General features: G+C 62.6%; 4 protein-coding genes across 10 annotated transcripts; 2 read left to right on the forward strand and 2 right to left on the reverse strand.

Annotated features, from left to right (window-relative positions):
* Nucleotides 1–411: 411 nt before the first annotated feature.
* On the reverse strand, nucleotides 412–7,796 carry BTBD19 (BTB domain containing 19). Of its 5 annotated transcripts, none has more exons than XM_074832185.1 (8): nucleotides 7,541–7,796; nucleotides 5,161–5,398; nucleotides 4,676–4,729; nucleotides 3,034–3,093; nucleotides 1,666–1,734; nucleotides 1,178–1,309; nucleotides 881–1,009; nucleotides 412–736 (listed from the first exon to the last, which is right to left on the reverse strand). In XM_074832185.1, exons 1-8 carry the CDS (start codon nucleotides 7,627–7,629, stop codon nucleotides 602–604), a joined length of 906 nt encoding a protein of 301 aa, XP_074688286.1. In that variant the 5' UTR covers nucleotides 7,630–7,796; the 3' UTR covers nucleotides 412–601. The 5 variants fall into 5 exon arrangements, with proteins under 5 accessions (XP_074688286.1, XP_074688282.1, XP_074688285.1 ...); XM_074832181.1 differs by having other exon boundaries at nucleotides 881–1,006; nucleotides 7,541–7,734; XM_074832184.1 differs by having other exon boundaries at nucleotides 881–1,047; nucleotides 7,541–7,734.
* A 1,968-nt stretch (nucleotides 7,797–9,764) lies between these two features.
* Nucleotides 9,765–10,506, forward strand: DYNLT4 (dynein light chain Tctex-type 4). Its single transcript, XM_074833223.1, has one exon. The coding sequence runs from the start codon at nucleotides 9,765–9,767 to the stop codon at nucleotides 10,443–10,445; it is 681 nt and encodes a 226-aa protein (XP_074689324.1). The 3' UTR covers nucleotides 10,446–10,506.
* A 786-nt stretch (nucleotides 10,507–11,292) lies between these two features.
* Nucleotides 11,293–18,699, reverse strand: PLK3 (polo like kinase 3). Of its 3 annotated transcripts, none has more exons than XM_074833227.1 (15): nucleotides 18,453–18,699; nucleotides 17,537–17,644; nucleotides 17,334–17,450; nucleotides 16,754–16,883; nucleotides 16,579–16,666; nucleotides 15,934–16,029; nucleotides 15,030–15,225; nucleotides 14,556–14,682; nucleotides 14,047–14,156; nucleotides 13,850–13,967; nucleotides 13,662–13,745; nucleotides 13,311–13,473; nucleotides 13,054–13,183; nucleotides 12,728–12,838; nucleotides 11,293–12,348 (listed from the first exon to the last, which is right to left on the reverse strand). In XM_074833227.1, exons 1-15 carry the CDS (start codon nucleotides 18,609–18,611, stop codon nucleotides 12,154–12,156), a joined length of 1,932 nt encoding a protein of 643 aa, XP_074689328.1. In that variant the 5' UTR covers nucleotides 18,612–18,699; the 3' UTR covers nucleotides 11,293–12,153. The 3 variants fall into 3 exon arrangements, with proteins under 3 accessions (XP_074689328.1, XP_074689327.1, XP_074689329.1); XM_074833226.1 differs by having other exon boundaries at nucleotides 13,662–13,766; XM_074833228.1 differs by lacking the exon at nucleotides 12,728–12,838.
* A 4,656-nt stretch (nucleotides 18,700–23,355) lies between these two features.
* LOC141926820 (uncharacterized) lies at nucleotides 23,356–25,727 on the forward strand. Its single transcript, XM_074833229.1, has 2 exons — nucleotides 23,356–23,411; nucleotides 23,702–25,727. The coding sequence occupies exons 1-2, from the start codon at nucleotides 23,393–23,395 to the stop codon at nucleotides 24,934–24,936; spliced, it is 1,254 nt and encodes a 417-aa protein (XP_074689330.1). The 5' UTR covers nucleotides 23,356–23,392; the 3' UTR covers nucleotides 24,937–25,727.
* The last annotated feature ends 656 nt before the right edge of the window (nucleotides 25,728–26,383 follow it).

The raw sequence follows: 26,383 nt of genomic DNA on the forward strand, positions 1-26,383 counted from the left end.
CACTGGCGTGGGTGCAGAGGTGCTGGGTGGGTGCAGATGCCGGGGTCTCCGCTCCCACTTGCCCCCCCCCAAGCCCCGGGTTCAGCCCCTTCCCCACTGCTGCAGTGGGGAGGGGGGGTTGTGCCCCTGCCCAGGCCGGTGCCAGCGCTGGCTGCCTGCTGCAGCGCGGCCCCGCCGCCGGGGGAGGGCAGCACGGCCCTGGGGAAGGGCCCCAGCACAGGGCCCGGCACGGGGGGGCAGCAGTGGGGCTGGGAAAGGGGGAGCTCACCCTGAGTCCCCATCCCGCAAGGGACTCCTGCAGCCCCGCCACCCCTGGGGTCACTGCCCGCGCTGCATGCAGGTGCCTGGATGTCCTTGCACCCACTCCACGGCCCAGCTCCAACACCCCACACCGCCCCCCCCCAAGTCCCTGCACCACTTCTTGGGGTGACCCAGGCATCCTGCCCTGACCCCAAAACCGGGGCGTGGGGCAAAGCCCTTTAGTGATGCTCTTGGCCATGGCAGTACCTCCGGCAGTGCCCAGCCCCACAGCCTGCCCCACTGCAGAGCACCCGGCCAGGGGCCCCTGGGTCAGGCTGGGGGGGACCTTGACCCCCAGCCCCTACTTGGCGTGTGGGTCAAGGTGACGATGGTGGTCGCGGGGCTGCGTGCCACGCCGGGGCCGGCAGAGGTGGGAGGGCACCCCACTGCCCTTCCGCAGCGCGTGGGCCCGCCAGGCCGCCGCGATGCTCTCCGCCTGTGGGGACGGGGATGGGGGATAGGGATGGAGGCATCAGCATGGCCACAGCTTGGTGTGTCGTCCCCCCCCCAAATCCAGCCCTGCAGCATCCTCCAGCCCCAGAGGTGAGCCAGGGCACCCTGAGAGGAGGCAGCAGCTCACCGGGATGAGCAGATCCCGCTGGTTGTGGCTCTCCAGGGTCACCAGTTCACTGGGTGCCAGCAAGGGCAGGCGCAGCTCCCGCACGGGCAGGGCGGCCACCTCGGGCACCGGGCGCTCCAGGACAGCCTGCTGGCCAGCGGGACGTGAGGGATGGGGCTGGTGATGTCCTGGGCACCAGGCAGTGTTTGGGGAGAGTGAAACAGCCTCTGTGCCCATCACACAGCCCTGGTCGCAGGGACAGGGTGCCTGGGTTCCCTGCCTGGGGGGGTGGTGGTCCAGGCACCCCGAGTGACTCACCGAGCTGACGTGCGCCCACTCCCGCACAGCCTGCACCAGGTCCAGCTCGTCCACGGCCAGGCGGTCGCTGCGCAGCACCCGTGCCAGCACCACGTCAGAGAGCTCGTGGAAGCCCTGTGTCCGCACCACCGCCTGCCAGCACATCGGAGCACCAGGGTGCTGGTACTGGGACCCCACACCAACCCCCCCTCTCCATGGGCCACCAGACCCATCCTGGTGCCATCCCTGCCTGGCACGCCAGCATCCCCCAACCCAGACCCGCCCTTCATTCCTTGGCACCACAGTACCCCCCCCAGCCTCCACCTGGCACCCAGCAGCTTCTCCCCAGACACCATGTGCTTCTTTTGTCCCCTGCTCAGCCTCCAGCCACCCCATTCTTAGAGGTCCCATTTCCCTGTCTCATGCTGTGTTCCCCATGCCACGTGCCCCCAGTGCTCCCCATGCCCGGGGTACCCCGTGCCATGCTCCCCCATCACCCACAGCCGTACCGCAGTGCAGCCCTCAATGAAGGCCAGGCAGTGCTGCTGGAGGTCTGCCTGCCCGTAGGTCACCGCAGCCTGTGGGACAACACAGACACCTGCGAGGGGGTCTGGGGCAGGAGGGACCCCTGCCAAAGCCCTGCAGAGACACAGGCACTCTCAGGGACCCAGGTAAGGTGAGCGTCCCCATGTGTGGGTGCCACAGTGCAGGTGTGTGTGGTGGGGGGACACCAAGGTTCCCTCCTTTCCTGGCCTGACCCACAGCAAAGCGTTTGGTGGCTCTACCACCCACAACGGTCACCCAGTCCTGTCGTCAGCAGGAAGCACCTGATTTTCCACTTCTGCTTGGGGATGTCACCCAGCCCCAGGTGGGCAAGGGGCCCCAGCATTGCTTTCACAAGGCCACACTGTGGGGACATGGGGGGGGGCCACTCATCCTCAGCACTCCTTGCGTGGGCACAGGGTCTGCTTAGACCCCCCCACATGTGCCCCCTGTCCTGGTGCCAGCCCCAGCTTGCCCCATAGTTGCCATCCCCCACTGCAGCAGGAATTTGGGGTGCTCCCATCCTCCTCCAGCCCTACGCAGCAATGCTCATCCCAGGGCTGGCACTGCCCATCTGGGCACCAGCAGGACACATCCCTGTCCCCCTGCGGTGGCAGCCCCTGCGTGTGGGGTACTCAGGACCAGCACAGGCAGGGTGAGCATTGCCTCCTCCTCCACCACAGCAGGGGACCAGCGTTGACGCAAAAGGGGAGGGAAAGCGAGATGTTTTCTTCAGGTTTGTTTTGTTCTGGGGTTTTGGGGTTTTCTGTTTGTTTCCTCCAGGCCAGTTTTAGCTCTGTTTACGCTGTGGTGGTCTGGCACCGTGTCTGGTGGGAGTTTCTGTGCTCTGGGGCCGGCATCTCGCCCTGAGAGCATTGCTTTAGCCTACGGGAGGTGGAACAAATCCCCCTTCTCTGGGGAGCAGTCTCGGTCCCACCAAGCACTGTGACAGGGCCATTGGGACCCCCCTTGCCAAGGCTATTTTTAGGTGCCCCAACTCTCAGAAGAGTTTTTGGGACTGGCCTCAAAAGCATGAGAGCTCCCAGAAACCCAGTGCCTCCCAGTTCCATGCAGGTGATGGCAACGCCCTGGCACTGGGGAGCTCTGGCCAGCCCTGCTCAGGGCAGTGTGAGGACATTTCCCTGCCAGGCTGTGGTGGCTGTAGTGTCCCTTGCAGCCCTGGTACAAGGTGTCCAGGAGCTGGTAGAGCAGCTGCTGAGCCAGGGATGGGTAGGAAATCCTGCCCCCCCAGTCAGGAGGGTCAGGCCAGCTCCTGCCCCAAAATCAGATGGACTACTTTTAACCCTCTGTGACCCCATTGGGGTCACACTCACCTGCAGGGCCTCGCAGACCTGCTCCACGGTCAGCGTGTCCTTGATGAACTTGACACAGAGCTGGAAAGCAAATGGGGAGAGGGTGGGCAGAGTGGAGACCCATCCATGCCGTCCCCCCTCCAGTGACTCTCAGCATTCCCTGAGCCCCCAGGACGTGGGATATGGGACATGGAACATGGAACATGGGGTAGAGGCACCTCCATCTTCCCCCCCCCCCATTTTTTTGTAAAGCAGTGATAGACTGTGGGATGACTCACAGCACAGCCTGTGGACAGCCAGTTTGTGCACTGATTCAGCCAGGGACTGAGCCTGATGTGCCCAAACACCAGCCAACTTCATAGCCCCAGGTGGGTCACCTAACCCTGGCCACAGTCACCTGCCATGTCCTGCCAGGGGGGACACCCCTGGTGTGAGCCACAGTGCTCTGGGTGACCCCAGCTTTGCCCAGTCCTGCCTGCCAGCTGTGCTCTGCCTATGACTGCTGGGGACCAGCACCTCCAGCTGCAGCCCACACGCGGGCGATGCAGGTGGGATGCAGCCAGGCACGTCTATTGGGGAGCATGACCTCCCTCCTGCCCATCCCAGCTGCCTCCCACGCAAAGGGGTCAGAGCCCCTGGGAAACCCAAGGGGATGTGACACGCAGGGAGGAGCTGTCAGCTGGAGCAGAAGGGCCCTGAGTCATTGCCAGGAGGGACATGAAGTCACCCTGCAGCTGGGGATGAAGCCATGGACTTCCCCGGCTGTTCTTGGTCAGCCCCTTCCCCGCCCCTCTGCCTCCTTTACGGCTCTCCCCGCTGCAGGTCATCCCCCTGAGGATTCATTTGCTGGGTGGTGGGGTGGGACTCATGTGACTGGGGCATGGGGTCCCCCTTTTTTGCAACACCCCTTATGTCCCTTCCCTGCCCAGCCAGCTGTTTGACAGCCCCGTGCCACATCTGGGCTTCGGCTGAGCATGTCCCCATGGGCTGACGGGGCAGTCCCAGCCCACCATCCCAGCACACAGCAGCCCACGGTTCCTCAGCAAGGTCCTTCCCCGGCGCGGTGGGAAGGAAGGGGAAGTCCGGGCGCGAGATGGCGGGTCACGCGATCAGCCCAGCCATAATTCAGGAATCACTCTGATGACGTGGCCCAGCCACCCTCCCCAATGCTGAGCTGCTTCAGTTCCCTGCCCCCTCCTCATCCGGCCCCCACTCCTCCCTTTTACTCCCTGCTGCTTTCCCAAAACCTTCCTGCCCGAAGCAGCACCCCCTTGGCAGCACCACGGCTGGCCTGCTGAGTGCTCCCCAGGACCGGGGCTTTCCCTACGGCATCATCCTGCCGGATGACCACAGAGCAACCGTGGGCGATGGCATAGGGGCTTTCCTGCTGCCCTTTGCTGAACAGGAGGCATGAGGCCCCATGCCTTTCCCTGGGATTTCCCGGCCCCTGTGGGGCTCCCGGCCGGTGCTGCACCCCCTCAAGGGGGATCCCTCCGGAGAGACCCTCCAGGATCGAGAAGCAGGGACTGAGCCTGCGCTGGACCCGGGTGATGCACCATGGTGCTGTCCTCAGAGCCACCAGCCATGTGGGGACCACCTCGGGGTGCTCCTCAGCCCAGGGGGCACTTGGGGACCACCGTCCCCAGTCTAAGCAGAGCCATACCTTGCACAGGTCCTGCAGGCCGTACTCCACCGACGAGGTCAGCACCTCTAGTACCTGCAGGCAAGAGAGATGTTGTGAGCATCGGCGGGCAGGGTCACGGATGGGCATGGCAGCCCAGGGGCCAAGGGCATGTGTCCTGCCCCTGTGGGAGCTCCCAGGTGGGGCACGGTCAGGGGGAAGGGGCTGCTGTATGGGGGCATATGAAGGTGTCCTGCTCTGGTGTCCCCATTCCCAGCATCCAGGGTGTGCACAGCCAGCTGTCCCAAGGCTGGGGCAGACACATGTAGGACAAGGTGCTCCGGACACCCCACTGTGCTGGGCTGAGACCCCACACGCTCATTGCACTGTTAGTCAGCCAGAAAGCATCATGCAGAGCATCCCCTCCACCTGCAGCACCCCAGGACCTACAAAGCACTCCCCACCCCTGCACCTCCCACCTTGCCTTGCCCTTGCCCATGGTCCCTGTCAGCCCCATCCCCACTCACGATGTGGCTGTTGAGGGTGACGCTGTTGGTGTAGAGGAATTCGATGACGGCCAGGAAGACCTCGGGCTGCACGTTGCCCAGGATGAAGGGGCCCTGGGATGGGATGCTGCTGGGGGAGTCCTCGCTGCCCACTGGCCCCTGGCTGAGCATCCCCCGGAAAGCCTGGCAGCGGCACGCTAGCACGCAGCGGTGCGCAAAAACCTTCTGCTGCTCCCGGCCCACCACAAACGTCACGTCGCTGTGGGGGAGAAGGGACCATGCCAGGGAAGCCGAGACACGGGATGCCCTGGGGCTGGGACAAGGCACATGGGCAGGGACCAGCTGGGTGCCCATCTCAGCTGGGCAGGGCCCTTTAGTTTTAATCCAGGGGCTTTTCCAAGCAGAGGCAAGGAGGGGTCCTTGCTGGTGGCTCCTTGTGGCCATCTGAATGCTGCAGGTGGGGTGAGCAAAATGGGTCCTCTGGAAAGCACAGACAGCCATGGGTGCCAGCACAGACAGCTCTGGGTGCTGGCACAGAGCAGGGCAGAGAAAGGCCAGGGACAGCAGGAGAAAGTGGCTTTCTCTTTTGGCACAGCAGAGTCAGGGAAAGCACAGCTGCCACCAGGCTCGACTTCCTTGACTCACGGGAACTGACTCACAGGCTCAGGGATGCGAAACCTCTGGCATCGCTGCCAGCGAGGCTGGCACTGGCCCTCCCCAGGTCTGTGTGACAGGGCAGCCTGTGGTGCACACTGGGGCACAGGGTCCATCCTGCTGCCCTGGGCCCCCACAGCCCCCTCCAGCACAGTTCCCCAGCCCCATGGCCCCAGGAAAGGGAGGCAAGATCAGGGGAAAGGGGGCAGGCAAATGGGAGGGAGTCTCCAGCCTTTGTGCACCATGCAGCCATGGCACAGCCATGCCCTCGTCACCTCCTCCTCCTCTCTTCCTCCACCCCAGCAGGGCAATGAGCAGAGGACATGCCACCCAAACTGCCACGAGGCCATGCACAAGCCCATGGCCTGACCCTCATGGTGTCCCGCTGGGAGATGGATGTGCCCACCAGAGGGAAGGGCACCTACGTCATCCCACATGTATATCAGGATGCACAGGGCTGGGGTGTGCTGGGCGATGTGAGCAGAGCCCAACAGGTCCTCCATGACTGCTGCTGCAAGAGGGAGGGACTGAAATAAACTGTTGTGTGACTATGGTCCACAGGCCATGGGGGGGAAGCAGGGTGCAGGCTGCAGGATGCGGGCTGTGAGATACGGGATGCAGGCTGCGGCTGTGGGATGCAAGGTCTGGGATGCAGATGCAGGCTGCAGGATGGGGGGTGCAGGATGGGTGCAGGATGAAGGTTGCAGAGAGTGGGATGTAGGACAAAGGATACCTGGTGTGGGGTGCAGGTTGCAAGATGCAAAATGAAGGCTGCAGGAGGAAGGATGCAGGGTGAAGGATGCAGGATGAAGGTTGATGGATGCAGAGTGTGGATTGCAGGATGCAGAATGAAGGCTGCAGGAAGCGGGTTGCGGGATTCGGGATGAAGGCTGTGGGATGCAAGATGTGAGCAGCAGGATGTGGGCTGGGGATAGCCAGGCACTGGCAACCACTTCCCCACTGCCTGGCATGTGGTCGGGGAGTTTTCACTGGGATTTCTCTTCTGGGTGGCCAAAATTTCAGCAGGGATGGGGATTTCCTCAGATAGCACTAGCATTTGTGTCAGTCCTCAGCATGAAATGGGCAAGGAGGATCACACAGCCAGCCAGCTGCCAGGCAGGAGGTGCTGTGTAGGTGGGGGGCAGCCGAGGCAGCAGCTCTCCATCTCTGCTCCCCGCTTTGGGAGGAGGTGACAGGGACGCCAGGCGCTGTGAGGAGGGCTGGCTGGGCTGCCACCTGCCCTCTGGGATGCAGGTAGGTTGGAGATGTCAAAGAAAAGCACCAGTAAAGACAGGGTCAGAAAGGAGCTGAGCATGGGTGGCTGCCTCTGGGGCATGGGGTGACTGCAGTACCCCCACACCCCAATGGCAGGAGCCCCAGCATGGGATTTAGCCTGGGACACTGCCTTGCCCTGCTGGCACCATGCCCGGGGACAGAGGGGGTCTGGGTGCACCCAGAGACCTTCCTTCCTTCCGAAAGGCAGCGGCTGTCCCAGGAGGGGGATGCACCCGGGCTCCCGCAGCTGTGAGAATGTGGGGGGAGCACTGCAAAAGCCGTGCGGGGTGCCTGGGGGCATGCAGAAGCCATGGCTGCCCCACCAACTGTCCGGGGCTCCCCACATCGCCCAGGGGCCCCAATACCACCCCCACACACACCCCAGCAGGACTCAGGGCCGTGGGAAAGCAACACGAAGCAGGCGCCGGGGGCTTCGGCATGGCTGGGGGGTGGCGGCCCCCCGGTCCCTCACCTGAACTGGGGGTTGTTGACCAGGGTGCGGAGGGCTGCAGTGAAGGTGGCCGCTTCGCCCTGCAGCCGCGCCGAGCAGGGTCCGGCCATGGGCTGCCTTGGGGAGGGCGGTGGAGGAAGGCGGCGCAGGCAGGCGGGAGGCAGGCGGGAGGCAGGCGGGAGGCAGGCGGGAGGCAGGCGGGAGGCAGGCGGGAGGCAGGCAGGCAGGCAGGCAGGCCGGAGGCAGGCTGGAGACAGGCAGGCCGGAGGCAGGCAGGCAGGCAGGCAGGCGGCAGGCAGGCAGGCAGGAGGCTGGCCGGCCTGGGGAGGCCGCGGGGAGGAGGCTGCCACGCCGTACGACAAGGCCCATTGCTAGGGAAACCTGGCAGGCAGAGCCAGGGCCAGGCAGCTGGGCAGGCAGCGGGAGGGAGAGAGGGGGCGGCGAGCGGTGAAGCCCACCCTTGCTGATGAGGGGGCTCTGGGCGTTTGCAGGCCTGCATCTCGGTTCAAGGGGCATCCTCACGACATGGCCCCAGCACCCCCGGCCCGGGAACCTGCCCCCCCGCCCTCGCCGGTGGCTGTGCTGCAGAGGAGTCCATGAGGGTGAAGAGAGGCAGGCAGCTGGGGTTTTGGAAAAGACAACACATGCACAGGTTAAATGCAGAAAGATCACCCCCACCTCCACATGCACAGGCCCCGTGGAAAGCCGCTGGGCAGGGCTGGGTCCCCAGCCCTGGCAGTGAAGCAAAGTTGAGCCCAGCAGGGAGATCTACCCTCCTGAAATGGCAAAAGCCTTCCCTCCTGCCGATGCTCGAGGCCAAAGCCCTGCCGCTCTCACATCTACTCAGGACACAAACGATCACAGGCAGAAAAAAAGCATAACGATCCTTGCCCAAGCCCAAACCAAGTGTGGTGCCAGAGGATGCCCCATCCCCTTTCTCCCAAGCCTGTCTGGCCCCAAGCAGCCCATGGATGGGGACGGAGGGAGGGTGCCCATGGAGGGACCCACCTTCGCTTGCTAGCAGCAGTGGGAGGGAAAGGGAGGAGTAGGGCCCACAGCCAACAGCAGCACCCCGAGGGAGCGGGGTCCAGCTGCCAGTGTGCTTGGCAGCACTAGTCAGCAGCAGGCTATAAATACCTCTGACGGGAGATAGAAACACAAAAGCCGTCTCCACTTTCCTCAAATAGCTCAGCAGCCGGGCCAGACAAAGGCACATTGACGGGGTGGCTGTGGTGTACCAGCTGGGCTGGGCTCTGCCGGCAGAGAGAAACCCCACTGGGGATCAGGAGCCCCCAGCAAACCTGTCCTCAGGCCAGGGCATTGCAGCAACAGGGTCCCCCAGCACATGTCAGGGCTGCATGCGATGTGTGCCCACCTGCCCACACTCTCCCTTGATGCAGGGGGGGATAAGTACCCGAAGGATGCAAACCTTTGGGTAAAATCAAGCTGTTGGAGGTCCCAGCCCTGGTGCAGCTCATAGTTGGGGTGCAAAGCAGCAATAACAGTGGCTGTTCTTCACCTGCTGCTCTTCCTTTGCACATTCAGCACCAGCAAGCATTTTTGGGGGCTGGCAGGCAGCAGTCAAGGTTGGAGGGTATGTGCCTAGAACAACTGTGTCCCTGTGCTGGCACAGCTGGAAATGCAGACAGGGCAGGAGTGAAAGGAGACGGGGCTGTCTAGGGACCAGGAAACAAGGAGTTACAGGAGCCGTGCCCCAGAGCAGCCCTGGAGAGCTGCAGTGTCATGTAGCAACACTCCACCTCCAGAAGCACAATGGGTTTGGCCCTGCTCACTGTGACTTGGGGGACCAAGGTTGGTCCTGGGCAGCCAGGAGCACAACATCGACTGGAGACAAGTCCCCTGGGTTTTCCCTGGCAGGGCAGGAGTGGGGCCAGTGGTAAGTGCGGGACCAGATGCAGGCAGGAGGGCTGGGGAGGCTGGAGGGGATGAAGTCACTCACCTGTGCCAGGGGAAAGGCTGGGGCTGTGAGAGCAGAGGGCTGGATGGGCTGTGCATGGCTGCACTGGATCAGCCCCTGCTGGCTGAGCCTGCTGGGGATGGAGGTGCTGGAGAAGGGAAGGCAGCTGCCACAGTTCCCCCAGCCCCTCAGGGAACTGCATGCCAGGAGGTGTGGGATTTGCAGGAGACAGGGAGAAGCAAAGGCAAGGCAGTGGGATAGAGAGCCTGGGGGACAACCCACCTTCCCATGACACTCAGAGCCACATCTCCTTTCCAGGTCACCCATATGGCCGAGCAGCCATCCCCAGAGATGGCCCTGCCAGCCCAGGTGATGGCTGTGGACAACACCGAAGCCCCTCTGCTCCGGGCCACGCGCCGTGGGTCCCAGCCCCCAGGCCCGGCCCGAGGCACTGAGGAAGGCAAACCACCTCTCCTGCTCTCCCGCCGAAGCTCCATCCTCAGCACCCTCCCAGCACCCCTGGCCAGCCGCCGCAGCTCGCTTGGGGCAGCCCCAGGGGCCAGGCGCCCCTCCATTGGATGCCCCTGGATGCTCCACAGCCACGTGAGTTTCTCGGGGCTCCCCCTTTTCCAGCCTGTCCTCAAGACCCGCCTTCAAAACACTTACAGGATGCGGCCAGACAAAGGCTGCAAGTTCAACGCCGGGCGGGTGCAGCAGGTGCTGGAAGGGGCCCTGGCCAGTGCCCTGGGAACCACAGTCTACAGCCCCCAGGGCAGTGCCCTGCTAGCCCAGAGCCTGGTGGAGCTGCTGCAGAGCCAGGCAAAGGAGGTGGTGCCACCCCGCTACAAGCTGGTCTGCAACGTGCTGCTGGGGCAGCAGGGCCAGCAGAGCCTGCTGGTGGCCAGCCGGGCACTGTGGGACCCTGAGAGTGACAGCTTTGCCTCTGCCACCTTCTCCAATGCCTCCCTCTTTGCTGTGGCCACAGTGCATGGGGTCTACTTTGAGTAGCATCTGCCGCTCCCTCCACACAGCCTTGCAGAAGTGCAAGGGGAGAGCAGCTGAAATAAAGAGGTTTTGCTCCAGTTGTGTCTCATACTTGGAGTCTTTGGCCATGGTGTGTGCAGGGAGCAAGGTATGGATGCATCTCAGTGCCCTGATGCTTACTACACCCCCCAGCCTGGGTTCCACCCCCCCTCCAAAGTTTCCACTACCAGAGTTTGCAAAAAGCTCCAAGCTGCAGCAAATAGAACCCAAAAGGCTGCATTAGCCTGGAGCAGGCAGCTGCCCAAGGCCATGCTACAGGGAGGAGCCTAGCCTGCTTCCCACAACACAAGCTGCTCACAAGGCAGATTGATTACACCAGCGCTGGGGAAGGAGGTGACAGATCACATTCAAAGCAAGATCATGGAGCAGATTAAGTCCCTCCTCTTTCCTGGCTTCATTCCCAGCTCATATCCCATGATACCAGGTCTCAGTGCAAGGACCCAGGCAACCCACCCAGCCTCTGGGCCACAGCCCCTGCCTTCTCCAGCTCAACAGAAGCATGACAGCAGCTGGGTTTGGTCCAAGTGCAGAGACACTTGGGAATGAGAGTTTGGCAGCAAGGAGAAGCTGAGGCAGCTCCAGGGCTCCACAAGCATCGGCAAGAGCTAACTCTGCCCTTCCTGCCACCCCCAGGAAAGGGAGTGGAGGTACCACATGGGCTCCTCACCCCCCTCCTGCCTCCCTGACCTTGTCCCCCAGCAATAGTCAGTGTCAAGAGGGGTCCTGCCTGGCAGGCAGAAGCAGCCCCAGAGCAAGGATGATGGGGAAGGTAAAACCCTTCTGTGACCCCAGCTTCAAGCAAAGCAGACAGTTTGCCCTTACACAAATAATTTTTTATTGAGGTGAGTCAGGGACGGGGGAGCTGCACATGGACAGACCAACAGGAAAAATAAATAATTCCATATAAATAAGATACATAAATAGTCCCAACACAACAGAGACTGCCTTGAAACAAGTCCCAGCAAGACAAGGGCTTCTTCAGGCAAGCCCTTGCATCCCACCCCCCCCACCCTTTATCAAACCTCAAGTTGTACCAGACAATTCACAATTTGGGAGCAGAAAGGACACAGCTGGGCCCAGCACAGCCCCCTCCTTAGTGTAGCAGTTGTGGAGTGGCACACACCAGCCCACACAACCCCTGGCAGGGCAGGCAGCACCCTTCACCCCTGTCTACCCCTGGGAAGGAGTTTTTCCTACCCCACAGCAGCCAAGCCTTGAGGTCATGGCTGTGCCAGTCCTCTCCAGGCCATGGAGAGGATCTGTGCAACTGGTACATCACCTTGGGCAGGACAGCCCAAGCCCTCACTGCAGGCAGCTGCCAGCCAGGGCAGGCTGGAGCACCAGGCCACAGATGAGGCACAGCCAGCCTCAAACCTGGCTGCAGGGCACTCGCCCACCACCTCCCTGTGCCACCTCAGTCCACTCCACTAAGACCAGCACAACCAGAGCAGGAGCCACCAGTGGTAAGACAGCAATTGCCCAGAGCCAGGGAACAGCAAGGATGTCCAGATCTGCTGCTGTAACCACATCCACATGTCTTAGTCCAAAGTCCAGCTGAGCACCAGGATACAGGGTGCCCAGGCAGGCAGCCAGCACCACAACATACCTCCCATCCCGTGGGAGGGCAGGGGGAGACCTCTAACATCCAGAGAGGGTCCCCCAAGGTCCCACACTAGGCCTCAGCCCGTTCTTGGAGGAGCTTGAGGATGTATCTGAGGCGGTGGTGGAGCTCAGGAGAGCAGCCCAGCTCCTGGATGCTGCACAGCTTGTAGGTGTAGGAGTTGCGCTCCCGGTTGATGTAGGTGACAAGGCAGGAGTGGTCAGGCTTGCTAATGATCACCTTGGTGTGGTCATTGTAGAAGTTCACCTAGGAGACAGGTTGGGCTTGGTTTAACCCACGCTTCCCACAGCATGTCGGGAGATGGGATGGAGCCACACTTCCTCAACCCGTTCCTCCTCCCTGACCTGCCCAGAAGCATCCCTGCCCCATGCCCCATGGCAGGAACGCAGCAGCCCCAGCACTGGGGCAGACAGAAGTGGCCGACTAAAGCGTCATATCCCCACTGGGCTGGAAAAGCTGCGACCAGCCGCTCCAGGCACTGGAGCGGCATCCTGTACCCACAGCTGTTTTCACAGCTGGACCTTGCACTTGGGTTGTGGCAGACAAGATCTAACACAGGCCAGGAGTCCCCAGCTGGCCTCCTCCCCACAGAAGTCTTAGCATCTCCACTGTGCCCTACACGTACCTGCAGAGTGCCACTGCTGAAGAGCATGAGCAAGGCTTGGTCAGTCTTCACCCACTGCAGGAGGAGCAGGGCTGGCTGCCCGAGGTCATCTATGCTGGGCAGGTCACCTCCCTTGGAGAGAAGGGTCTGCATAAGCCACTGGTCACATACATGGGAGCACTGCCACCAGCAAACACACAACCAAACCTGGACACACAACTCTGGGTGTCCATCTGACCAACAGCCTGTGAGCCAGGAGTCCCACAACCCCATGCAGTGCGGTCGAACCATGACCCAACATCCAACCCACCCGTGAGCCCAGTGCATTCCAGGGGCCCAGCACCCACCTTCATGAGATGCTGCTCCATGTAGGATGCAAAGTAGCGCAAGACACTCATCTGTCCCTGCAGCTGCTCGGGGATGGCGGCCACAGAGAACACAAGGTGTTTGCTGTTGGTTGGGTTGTAATGCACCGTCCTGGGAGGGAGCAGACTGTGAGCTTTGAGGCTCCCCAGCACCAAACCCACCACTGGCACAGCCTCCCCTTGCCCCTTCACACCCAAGAGGCTTCCCCAGAGACACCAGCCCCTTCCCCACCGCTTACCTGTGGTTGGGGGAAAGAGTCATGTGTGTGCCGTTGTTGAAGAGGACCCCAATGCTGCGGTTGGAGAGCTGGTAGCCAAAGCCATACTTGTTGGAGTAATCCACCCACTTGCTCACCCAGACAAAGTGCTCATGGCGGGCCAAGGAAGCTGGGTTTTTGTCCGCTGGTGGAGAAGAGAGGAGGTGAGCAAACCAGGCAGTCAGCCCCTGCCCACCTCACCTCCCCAGGGGGGAGCAGACTCCCTGCAGCAAGCTCTGACAGCATTTAAAGTACCCCAAATAGCATCCATGCCTTCATCCCATGGGGATGCAGAGCGCCCTGTCCCACCCCAGAGCAGTCCAACCGGTTTACCTGGGGGCATGGAGGAGAGGCAGGTCCGCAGGAGCCGGACAGCTGACTCGATGATTGCAGAGGCGGTGATGCAGTCTTCAAAGGCTGCGGAGAGAAGATGACAGGCTGAGTCAGCCGGCCCCGCTATCAGCCAGGGCAGGTCAGGAAGCTCAGGATAGGCTGGGGTGGCCTGGGCAAGTATTGCTCACCCTCACAGCTGCTGGCCATCGTCCCCCGGATGGAGGGGGACACAGACTTGTGAGATGTCTCCTCCATCACTGTCTCCACGGGGCTAGAGCTGGCACTGCGGCATGATACAGGGGTGGCCTGCAGAGAGACCTGGATTTATCACCATCCTGCCTGCTCCCCCAAAGAGGTGTGTGCACAGGCTCAGGGATGTTCTCACCTCATTCCCTTCCACCGTTTTATAGCTCATCTGCCGGCAGATCGAGGTCTTCATCAGCCCAGTGACTAGCTTGGAGAGGTCATCCTTGTCCTCCAAAGAGCCCTTCTTGGCTGAGGAGAGAGCAAGTGATGAGTATACTGCTGAGCACATGGGATGGGGACATCTGGGCCACCCCTCCCAGTAGCTCAGTACTCTCCCTCATCTGCTCCCATGCCCATGGTAGTGAGGATGGTGTCAGCCAGCTGCCTCCCACTTTCACTTCCCAGTTCTCATGCAACACAGGGCTTCCAGGAGGAACTGCACCCGTGGGTTGCAGCACAGCATCCGCTCTCCAGGCACACACCCATGCCAGGCCACCAGCACCAGAAGGGCAGGGACAAGCCCAACTTGTACTGGCGCCAGAGATGGGGTCCATAGAGACCCCTCAGGAGGTGTCTCCAGGAAACAGGGCCCACTTCTCCCTGGAGGAAGGGTCACCCAGAGGCTCTTGGGCAAGTGCATGGACTCACCCTTGGGTTTCTTCTTCCCAAAGAGTGTCTTGGTGACTTTAGCAAACAGACTCTTTGCCGAGTTGGGGGGACTCAGCTCTGGAGCCATCACACAGCTGCTGGGAGGGAGCTTCTCAGGTGTGTAGCCCTGCAGAGAGATCAAGACAGAGGTTTGGTTTCCATAGCCCACATGCTCCAGGCAGAGCAGCTGCCCCAGGCTGACTGTGGTCACTCACAGCCCTTCTGACAGCCAGCTTGCCTTTCTGTCAAGCCTTTGCCCCATGACTGGCATCAATATGGGAAACAGCCGGTGCTATAGGGACAGGGCAGCAAGAGCACTCCAGGTCCCTCAGTTTCTCTGGCCAGCATTTGGGCAGGACAGCAGCTGCTTCCTTTGAAGGACTGAGACATGTGCTCCAAGGACAGCACCCTGGACAACCCAAAAAGCCTCATCCCACCTGGAGAAGGGCTAAAGCCAGGCTCCCACCCGCTCACCTTGAAGAACTCATGGTCCAAGATCTCCTCGAGGGTGAAGCGGTCCTGGGGGTTGCGTCTGAGGATGCCGGCGATGAGGTGCTTGGCAGGCAGGGAGAGGAAGGCGGGGAGGGTGTACTCCACCTGCTTGATACACCTGTAGGTCTCCTTGAGGTCGGAGGTCTCAAAGGGAGGGTTTCCACACAGCAGGGTGTACCTGGGAGGGGACATGCATGCCACTGTCACATCCCCGCCAGGCCTGTGACTCAGCAGCACTTAAAGCAAGGAAGTTATTGGCATTTGGCCGACCACACCTGGCCGGGAGCACCACTTCCAGCCCGGGTGGCCATGCTCACATCCGGCCACACTTCCTCCTAGCAACTCTCTAGAGCAATAGGCAAGGAGCCCTAGGGAAGGGGAGAGGGCTGGCAGGCAAAGGCCACCCTCTGCCACTGCTGCTTGCACCCCTGTACGGCCACCAGGGCGGAAAGCGGAGCAGGAAGCTTGCGGGGGCAGTGGCCAGGCGAGGGGCTGGATGTGCCGAAGCAGCACAGCGATCGCTCCCCAAACACAGCCGCAGCTGCCATCAGCCACCAAGATTTTCCGTTGTTTATCAGGTTCACAGGGCGGTTGAGCCAGCTTTGAACTGGAGCTGTGTGGCACAAGAGCACCTGCCCTTTGCAGCTCCCGCTCGCGCAGCCCCCGAGCAGCATCCCGGGACAGCTGCTAGCACGGCTCCAAAGCGGGGCTGGGCAGGATCCGGCTGCTTGCTCCCCTCCCCCTGCCTTTCAGGAACTGCTGCAAAGCCACGAGGCAGAGCGCAAGGACTTCCTCATCAGGGCTGCTCCACAGCCCAGCTCTCCCCGCGCAGCCCATGCAGGCAGGGCTGCCTGGACCCCTCCCCATCCAGCAAGCCCAGACTTACATGACACAGCCCAGAGACCACACGTCTGACTCTGGCCCATGGCCCTGCCTCAGCAGCACTTCTGGGGCCAGGTAGTTGGGGGTCCCACATATTGTCCTGCAGGGCAGAGTACCAGGTCAGTGCATGCTCTGCATCCCCTCGCAGACAAGCTCCCCCTGCTCCAAGCCCTGGGATTTAGCTTGCAGCCTGTCTCCCCCCCTCTATTTTGCTCTTTGTGGCCTAAAGCTCCCCTCCATCTACAAGGAGCCCCACACAGACTCCCCCCTCTCCAGTTCCCCGGAGTCAGGAGCAGCTGCTCCTGGGGAGCCATTGGGAAGAGTTTGTCCTAGAGCTGGGGAGGAACAGAGCCTTTGTGTCCCAGCCTGTGCAGCCGGCAGGGCAGCCGGGCAGGCACAATAGCAATAGTCAGCACATTGTTCTCCCCCGACGGCTGCGAGCTCACTCCTGAAGGAGCCACAAAGCCCCCAGCCCCCTCGCCTTGCCTGCAGCTGGGGCAGGAATCACTCCCCCACCCTGGAAAGGGGCCCTAAGGCTTCCTCTCCTCAGACTAGCAGGGACCACTCACCCCTCCACCCTCTCGGGAAGCCACAGGAGGAAAAGGAAGAGTGAAACCTGAGGGCTCTAACAGGGAAACCTCAAACTTACTTTTTCTTCTGGTCAGAGATATCCTGGCAAGCAGCTAGCCCAAAGTCCCCCACTTTCAGCTCCATGTTTTCATTGATGAAGAAGTTGCCTGTAAGTCAAGGGTGATGCGTCACCACAAGTCCCTCCGGGGCAGCTCGCTCCCCACACAGCACCGTGCCCCGATCACAGCACTCACCGAGCTTGAGGTCTCTGTGCAGGATGCCCTTGAGGTGAAGGTATTTCAAGCCTGAGATGATCTGTTTGAGGTAATAGCGCACTTCGGGCTCCAGCAGAGTATGGCGGGCCTTCCAGATGTGGGCCAGGGACTGCAGAGGGAGAGAAGGCAGCTTGGTGATGGCAGGCAGGGAGAACAGGCAGCCCTGCTGACTAGACATGGGGCAGTCAGGGTCAAAGCCAGTTCTTCCAGAAATTACACATCCACAAATAATCCTCCTTCCACAGCCATGACCTCAGCAGACTCCCCACACAAGGTTGAGGCTGCTCAGCAGAGCCAGGGGAACCACCGGATTTATGGTGGCCCCACCAGGAGCTACAGGCTGCCAACACGAGCAGGAGGACAGGCAGCAGGACAGGCAGATGGCAGTGTCCCCAGTGCCATGTGAAACTACATGGCTTACAGCTGAGCTCAGAGGGTGTGACAAAGCAGGCAGCCCAGGAGAAGGAGAGTACTAACAAAGCACCTCAGATAAGGCCTGCTCCAACCAGCTACGGCTGTTTCGCAGATCTTCTGACAAGGAGGCCACACCAGCGCTCACCTTCCTACTGCAGTGTTCCAGGAAGATGTAGATGCTCTCCGCGTCCTCAAAATAATGGGAGAACTTGACGATGTGCTTGTGGTGCAAGTCTCGGTGCAGCTCAATCTCGTTGGTGATCTGAAAGGGAGCAGCAGTCCCAGGTGAGCACAAGGCCCCTGCTGCACCCCACCAGCCCGGCACCCCATCAGCCCCATGGCACCCACCTTCTCCCGCTGGTGGGGTTTAGCCACCCGGCTGTGAGGAATGACCTTCACAGCATAGGTTTTGTTGCTGGAGAGGTCTGTCATTTCATAGCATCGTGCAAACCCACCCTGCAAGGAAAGAGGTGGTTATGGATGGGTGAGAGACAGCTCTTCGCCCCTGCCTGCTTACAAGCCTCCTCCTCCATTCCCTTGCAGCACAGCCTGGTGAGCGTCACACGCTCCCTCCTGCTGCGTCGCCCACTAAGATCTGAACTATGATGCTCTCAACCAGAGATTTTCTTCACCCAGTTCCTGTAAAACCTCCAGGGCATTTTTCCTCCCACCATGGCCGGACTCTGCATCTTTCCACATGACAGATCGACCTGGAAAGTCCTGCGCAGGGCAGGGAGGCCGGGAACAGGAGGCCACCGAAAGGCAGCCCCATGGAGACAGGTTTTTCCTGCCGTGATGTCAGCTTCCAATCTGCACATTCAGCCGCCGAGCCCGCCCGGGCCGGGCTGGGAACCGGCACCCACCTCCTACACACACCGCTGGCAGCGGGAGGAAGGGCTGCGTGTGGCGGAGCGGCGCGGACCGGCACCCCTGGGAACCGGGGCACCCACCGGCCCACGCACGCCCCGCGGGGCGCCCCGAAACCGATGCGACTCCGATAGCCGGCGAGGCAGGCAGCCAGCCCGGGTGATTCACAGCTTCCAGCGCCGCTGCGTGCCCGCCGGGAGGGGCGGGGAGGGTGGGGGCGGCGTGTGGCGGCCGGGGGGCCGCATCCAGCCCCGGGCCACACCGGGGCGGGGGGGGGGGGGGATTGTCGTGCAGGCGCGCAGCCCCCTGCCCCTCCCCGCACCGGGCCGGGCCCCAGCCCCACTCAACCCGGTACCCACCCCCCCGCCGCCGCCGCCGCCCCCCTTCTCCCCGGTACCTTTCCCAGCAGGCGGCCCTTGCAGTAGGAGCGACCGGAGAGGGGGTCGGTGATGATGCGGGTGGTCTCGGCCGCGCGGGGCGGGGGCGCCGGGGCGGGCGCGGGCTGTGCGGGGGGGCAGGCAGCGGGGAAGGGGGGGAAGAGGCCGGCGGGCTCCATGGCGGGAAGGAGGAGAAGGAGGAGAAGGCGGCTCCGCGGGGCTGGGGCGGCTGCTCCTCCGCCACCGCCGGGCCCCGCACACGTGGCCCCGCCGCCGCGCGCTGCCGCCCCGGGAATCCCGCCGGCTTTATCAATGGGCGCGATGACGTCACCCGCAGAGCCCCGCCCCCGGGCGGCCCTGCGCTGCCCTTAAAGCGGCCGCAGCACGGGGAAAGGGGAGGAGGAAGGTGGGAGAGGGCGGCGGGGCCCCACAGACCCACCGGCCTCTCCTGTGCCGGGCGTCATCCGGGGGAGCCCGGCCACGGTCCTGCTGCCTCCACCGCACAGGGATCCCCATACACACACAGCAACCCCCCAGGTACCCCATGCTCCCTCCCCCAGACACAGAGACCCCCACTGACAGGGATCCCCCCCCAGACAACACCGAGACCCCACAGACTCGCAGAGACCCCTCCTCAGTTGCCTCCCCTCTCTCCCAGGACACGCAGAGCCCCTAAATACACATCCCTGCAGCCACTCACAGGACGCCTCCCCCCACAGGAGTGATCAGCTTGTGTCACACAACCCCCTGGGGACTGGAGACCCCACACCTACACCCCATGGAAAGGCTGTGTCCAGGGTGGGATTTCAAAGCCCATGTGTTCACTTCAGGCCCTGGTGCCTCCATGCCAAACCTGGATGCAGGCAGACACCCCCCTGGACCCCTCACTCTGCCAGGGACCAGGGAGGAGGGTCACAGCCCACCCCAGATGGGCCACTGGGTATGCAGGGGACGGTGGAAGATGTAGGTGAGCTCCCCAGCCAGGCTGTCCCCTGGGTAGGTGCCCCTTGGCCACGCTTTGCTCCAGCCCAGCCCTGTGCCCCAGTGACCCTCAAACAGCCCTGAAAGGCCAGTCCCCTGCGGCTGCCCATGGTGGCCAGTACCAGAACTGGGGACCTGCACAACTACTGGGGACCTCCATCCTTGCCCCTCACGACCTGGGCACCCCATCCTGTGCTTCCCGGGGGGCTCTGGTGGTGTGGGGTGAGCCTGGCTGTGCTGGTGGCCGGGCATTGTGCCATAGCGGTGCTGCTCTCTAATGGCCATGAGGAAGACGTGTCTCTGTGTCACCCAAAACGTGTCACGGAAGGATGCAGGACACCTCTCCCTCCCCACAGGTGTGGGATCTGGCGGGGGTGGCCACAAAACCCACGGCCCCCCAGGATCCTTGAGCAGCAGCATTGTGAGAGCCCCTCAAAAGCAGGTCCTGCTGCCCTTCCTCTGCTTCGTACTGCACACAGGGTGACTGTGCACATCCCTTGCCCTGTGCCTCAGTTTCCCCACTGTGCACTCCATCGCTGCTTCTCTGGGGCAGCTCAGGGCTCTGGTCACTCAATCTGCTCTGGAATATGCTGAGAGTTTTGCATGAGTACTCCCAGCCTAACAGCCCACGTGCTTCCCCTCCCCATGGAGGGTATCAACCCCCTTTTTTTGCTGCAGGAAAGCTGAGCAAACCTGCCTGCAGGGAGAGAGGAAATGAGCCGGATCCCTCTGCTTTTTACTCGAGTTTCCAGTTTTTGCAGAAGAAATATGTGCAAACCCACCACCCAGTACCAAACACGCTCCAGGAGCAGGCAGGGAGGCTGCTGCCCCTTGGGGGAATGCTACCTGTTTCCACCAGGGCCCCCGGGGCTCCCCGGGTTGTGGGTGGCGTCACGGGGCAGAGCTGATTTTCCGATGAAGGCCCCAGCTCGGGGCTGCGGGGAGCTCCCCGGGCAGAGCTGAGTCAGCGTCTGGAGGCATCGTGTGGGTGGAGGCACCCAGGGGTGCGGGGAGGCCCCAGGGGACCTGCCTGGGGGTGATGGGACAACCTGCGTGGGGCTTGCCCTGGGGTCCGCCCTGGGATCCCCCCCCCCGCAGAGGCACAGCGGGGACCAGCGAGGACTGAGAGCCGCCAGCTCTGCTCATGCTCCCTGCTGTCCTGGGGCAAGCCCTCAGGCTGGGTTTGGAGGCACAGAAGGACCCCACAGCCCACATCCCACCAGGGCTGGGACACCTCCTCTCTGAGAGACAGGGAGCCCTGGAGCAGCCCACCCTCCACCTGCAGCTTGGGTCCGCTGTGCAGAACATGGCAGCTGGGGGTTTTCCCATCACCGAGCTGGGGCGGTGGGAGGAAGCACGGTTTAACATCAACAGCCTGCCCGGCCTGGGGAAGGGGAGGCTCTGGGACCATCTCCTGGCTGCCTGCAGCTATTTAGATGGAGTTACAGGAAAAGGGAGCCAGACTCTTTGGGGAGGTGTATAGCGGAACCAGGACAGGCACCCGGTGCAAGTTGCATCAAGGGAAATTCCATTTAGATACTAGGAAACTTTTTTCCGCTGCGAGCGTGGTAAAATATTACAGGAGCCCAGAGAGGCTGTGGGATCTCTGTCCTCCATGATACTCAGACCTGGCCTGGTGCCCCCCCACGGTCCTCCCACTCTCACAGTATTTGGTGATGCTCAGCGGCACCAGGAGCAATGAAGCTGAACCCAGCTCGCCTCTGTGGCCGAGCTGCCTTCTTGGGGCGGCTGCATGATGTTGCTGTGTGCTCTGCATGCAGCGCCTGGGCAGCAAGAGCAACACCAGCCAAGCACCTGCATCTCCCCACAGTCCGGGATGAAGGCGAGCTCCCCAGGATTGGGGTGACAGCTCTGACCCCCTTGGGAGAAGGGTTTTCCCCCCTCACTTGGCACTCTCACCGGTGAGCTCCTGAAAAGCACGGGGCTGCAGCCACCGTGGAGGAGGAGGAAGAGGGCGGCTGGTCCCTCGGGTGAGCTGGGGAAGGAAGCACCAGCACCAGCTCCAGCACCAACAGAGGCCAACCCACCCCAGGGCCTGGCTGGGAGTGTGCAGAGGGAAAGTTGCAAATCTTCAAAAAGCTGCCTGGAGGGAGAGATAAAAGGACCCGGATCCCTCCAGATGAAAGCAGCACTTGGATCTGGGGCTGTATGTAAAATGCTAGTGCTGGAAGGTACCCCTGGGAGGCAGGATCCGGCCCAGGTAGGCTCAGGGAACCCTCTGAAATCTCCTGCAACGGGGCTTTTGGCTCAGCTGCTGTCCCAGAGCAGGGGGAGTGGGGGAGGCTTTACCCCCCACAGGGTGTTAGCAGGCTCTGACCCGTGGGTGCCAGCCTGGGGTTGTGTGACCCTGTCCAGGACACCCCGGAAGGCAACTCTTGTCCCCCCCAGGCCAGTCCACTGCTGGCACCTCCCTTCCCACAAGAGCCTGAACAGCCGTTTCCTGCATCCCACCCCAGCAGCCGGGATTTGGCTGGCCCTGCTTCCCTCCCCACTCCCTCCCATCCCATCCCTGCTTCCCAGCAGAAATCCCTGGCGCAGGGTTTGTTGCTGCAGCATTTGCTGCACAGCACAAGGAGCCAGCACTCCAAACCCGTAGCTCACAAGGCAATGCCCACAGCAGTGTGGGGGAGGTCCCACTGCCAGAAACTCAGCTGCTGTTGGGGTCTGTGGGTCTGGGAGAAACCCAAACAGGGCACATGGGACGTGGGTGATGGGCCTGGGCCAAGGGGAGCTGCTGCTCTCCCACTGGGGGCTGGAGCGTCCCTGAGCTGAGACGTGGGAGCAGCAGCTGAGGTGCCAGTTTTGAGCCACGAGTAAGGGGTGAGATCGAGGGAAGAAACTCTTGAAGCTTGGTGCCTTCTCAAACATCGCTGCATCCCTCAGGATAGCATGGGGGGCCCAAGGAAGCCTGAAACAACCCAGGGCTTTTATTACTGGTGTGCTGAGCTTGCCAGTCCTCTGAGGCACCCCAGATATGCAGCGCACAGGGTGTCCCAGCACTCTGCACCCCAAGCCAGGCTGAAGAGTGGCCACCAGAGCCCTGCCCCGCTGTGGTCACCCCACTGGGCTGTACACACACTCAGGTCAGGTCCCATCTCATCCACCTCCCACCAGTACCGAAGCAAAGTGCTGTCAGTACCACGCCATGTGCCTCAGTTTACCTTGTTCACACCGTGGTGAGAACACATGCACTTTCAGGGTAGGGAAACACAGCTCCCCTCTCCAGCGCTGCTTTTCCCATGATCTGTAGGGCTTGTGTCTGACTCTGCTCCTCCTTCCTGGTCCAGGACTTGTGCAGGATGGAAGGAAGTGGTAAGGGGTCCAGTGATGGGGAGAAGCTGGCCTCTTCGGTGCCCACCCTGCATCCTCTCCCCAGTGGGGCTGGGAGTTGCACTGTGCAGGTGGGGACCAGCCAGGCAGAGCCCTCTCCCAGTCCCAAGAAGGAGGGAAACAGCAGAGCCCAGCCTGGCCCCTCTCCAGGGACTTGGGGGGCTGATGCTAGAGTATGAGGGGGACTGGAGGGACATAGGGCTTGTGGGGTGCCAGAGGAGAGTGGAGACTGGGGGAAGGTGAGAAGGGACATTACTTCTGAGGGATGGAGAGGGGAGGGATGGGGAGGAGATGGGCGGCTGTAGGGGCCATGGTTTATGGGGGGGGGGGGGGGGGAACGTGCAGAGGAAGGTGGACCAGAGGGCAGATTGACTGTAGGGGGCTGGGGACAAGCGTATTTCGGGGGGTTCCACTGCACAGTGCGGCTGGAGGGTCCATGACTGGTGGGAGCCCAACGCGGGAGGGGGCTGAAGGCAGACCATAGCCCGCGGACGGGGGCGCAGCGGCCGCGGGGCGAGGCGGGCCCGGGCCGGGGCGGGCGGGCTGCGGCGGGGCCGCCCCGGGGCGAGGCGGAGCCGGCGGCCGCGCCCGGCGGGGAGCGCGGCGGGGCGCGGAGCGGCCCCGGAGGATGGGGGGTGCGGCGGCAGGTGAGGCCGGGCAGGGCACAGCGGGGCGGGGGGCGGGCGGGGCCCCGGGGGTCGCTCGCTGCCCCCGGCCGGAGCAGCGGGACGGCGGGTGTGAGACAGCCCCGGGCTGGCGGGGGGCGGTAGCGCTGGGAGAGGGCTCCGGGGGGGCTGCGGGGACCAGGGTCGCTTGTCTAGGCGGGGGGAGAAGCGGGATTCACCCCCCCGCCCCCCCGCCCCCGTCGTGGCGGGCTGGAGCAAGGGGAGAGCTGGTCCCGCAGGGGGGTCACCTGTCCCCTCTGCTCTCCCCGCAGGCGCTGGGCTGGGGACCGTGTCCCTCTGGGGCAGCCTCCTGCTCGCTGCCGGCCTTGCCCTCGACCCAGCACCGCAAAGCTGCAACTGCACGGAGCCCATGGACTTCCAGGCTTTCCGGGAGGCTCCGCTCCCCGAGAGCTGCTGCCTCAACTTCACCAGCTCCAACATCACCCACCTGGACTGGGGCGCACTGGTAGGGGTGCGGGGGCTGCGGGAGCTCTATCTCTCACACTGCAGCATCACAGACATCAGCAATGCCCAGGGAGTCCCCCCTGCCTTGGAGATCTTGCACTTAAGTCACAACCTGCTGGAAAGTCTCCCTGGAAGCTTTCTGGAAGATGCCCCTAATTTGAGGGTCCTTTATCTGGACAGCAACCAGCTCCAGGAGCTGCCCAAGTCCTTCCTGAAAGCATCGACCCAGGTCCAGGAGGTCTACCTGGGCTTCAATGCCCTGACCTTCCTTCCTGCCAGCCTCCTGAAGCCGTCTCTGCTCCAGCTCCAGCTCTCCAACAACAGCTGGGACTGCAGCTGTGCTTTGCTCAGCAACCTGGAGGGTTGGCCCAGCCTGGCCACTGAGGTTATCTGCCACACACCAGAGCGGTACCACAGTGTGGACCTCCAGAGCATCCCCCGGGATGAGCTGTGCCACTCGCACAGCCTCACCGCCCTCTTCATCTGCCTGCCCCCTCTCCTCATCCTTGCCAGTGTCACCTGGTGCTTCTGCAGGCGGAAGAGAAAGACCAACTACAGCCTTCAGAGCAGGTCCCAGAGCCACCCAGCCACAGCAGAGAGGGGCAGCACGCTGGTGCCTGCAGAGCCCCACCACTACGTCCCCTACGAGCTGCCTGTCACCCCCTCTGAGACCAAGAAGAAGGTGCTGCTGGGGAGCCAGGTCCTGCTCCAGCCCTCCACGGACCCGCTGGAGAGCAGCAGAGACCTCTACGAGGAGGTGGAGATCCAGGTGGGATCCCCCAGCAGTTCCCAGGTGCCAGCCTGTGAAGGGCAGCAGGGCACAGGGCTGGACAGGCAGCGGGACACCCCAGCACCGAGGGTAGAGGAGCTGGGGGGCAGCGAGACAGAGATGGACTCCGTCAGCGTGAGTGAAGTCCTGAAGGACTCTGCCGACCGGGAGAAGATCTACATGAGTCAGTCGACCAACTATTACAACCTGGTACCTGGCATCGAGCTGGAGGACTCGGATAACCTGGAGTATGAGAACATCGACCTGCACTGATGCCGGGCTGGGGACTGTGTCTGGAACACGCCAGGAGGATGGCAGGGACCGGGGCGGTAGTGAAAGCCATCAGAGCAGGAGAGGCAGGAGCTGTCCTGCTGTGACTTACAGTGGCTGTTTGCAAAGCTGCAACCCCAAATTCCCATCCCTTCCCCTGCGCTACCACGTGCACCCCTCGCTTGCCATGTGCTGCATCTGGGCAGGGGGTGCAAGGGTGTTTTGGGCACTGGGAACCCTGCCACAGGCTGGTGGTGTTTGGGGACACGTGGGCTGGCAGTGCCCGAGGAAGGACGTGGAAAGGAGGTGGGGTCTGCTTTTGGGGACCAGGTGACAATACTGTGTGTGCCAGACCCATCGGCTGGGGCCTCCATCCTCTCTCACTGGAGCCAGATGGCCCAGACCCACTGCCTCCCAGCCCGCAGAGAGCAGGGTCTGGGGACATGAAATGGGGCTGGCTCTGCCTACGTGGTCTGTGGGGTGTGTCACGCATGGATGGGGTGCCCTGGGCTTGTCAGAAGGAGCCTGAGGGTGGCCCTGCCTGCTGCTCATCCCATATCCCGCTGTGTCCCACTGTGTGGCACGGGGGCTTAAAGCAGCCGGTGCACACACGCTGCTCATGTGCAAGTGTGTGCAGGGGCTGTGCACAGGTGGGGGTGGGTGGGTGTGCGAGGTGCACACACACACACAGGGAGGCACTGGGAGGAGCCCCTTGCAGCCTCCCCTGCCCGAGATGCTGCCAAGCCCTGTAGGATCCAGCTCTCAATAAGAAATAAATCATTTTACTCCTGGCAGTGGCAGTTCCATCCCTGTGTCTGTATGGTGTGGGGTGGTGGGGAGCTGACCGATGGGACGTGGGGGAGTGCAGGGATAGGGGGCTTTGCTCCTACCCCATTTCCCCTCCCATATACTGGATGATGCCCCAGCGTGGGTCTCATCCAGCAGCCCCGGGGCTGCTTTGCCAGCCCTGTGGAGCAGAGCTGGGCACTGGCTGAGGGTGAGAGGAGCCCCTGCCTCACACTGTGATTTACAGCCCAGCCGGGGAGGGTATCAGCCTGCTGTAAATGCCACGGTTCCCGCTTGGGGCAGGGACTTGCAGGGCTCCTGGGAATGGGACAAAGGCTGAGGGTGCTGTAAATCACCCCCCTGCACAGGCACCCCTCTGGTGAGTCTCCCCCATGGGTGCTCTAGCCCTTCTCTGGGGATGGGGAGGCACAGGCACCCTTGAGCCCTGTCCCCCCTGCCCGATGGCACGTTTTCCAGGCTGGAAGTCCCAGCTGGCCGCCCCACTCCACACTGAAGCCGTCCTGGGCCTGGGCCAGGCGCTGTGCCCAGGCAGGAAGGGAGGGAGCCAGGCAGGGCAGGACGCGGCGCTCCGGCCGGCAAAGGAAGCCGCGTTTCCTGCGGAGTGTGGCGTGGCCTCCGGCTGCGAGCCATGGGCCCCGGCAGT

This window comes from Strix aluco, chromosome 8 (assembly GCF_031877795.1).
Source record: "Strix aluco isolate bStrAlu1 chromosome 8, bStrAlu1.hap1, whole genome shotgun sequence".
Taxonomy (NCBI): Eukaryota; Metazoa; Chordata; class Aves; order Strigiformes; family Strigidae; genus Strix; species Strix aluco.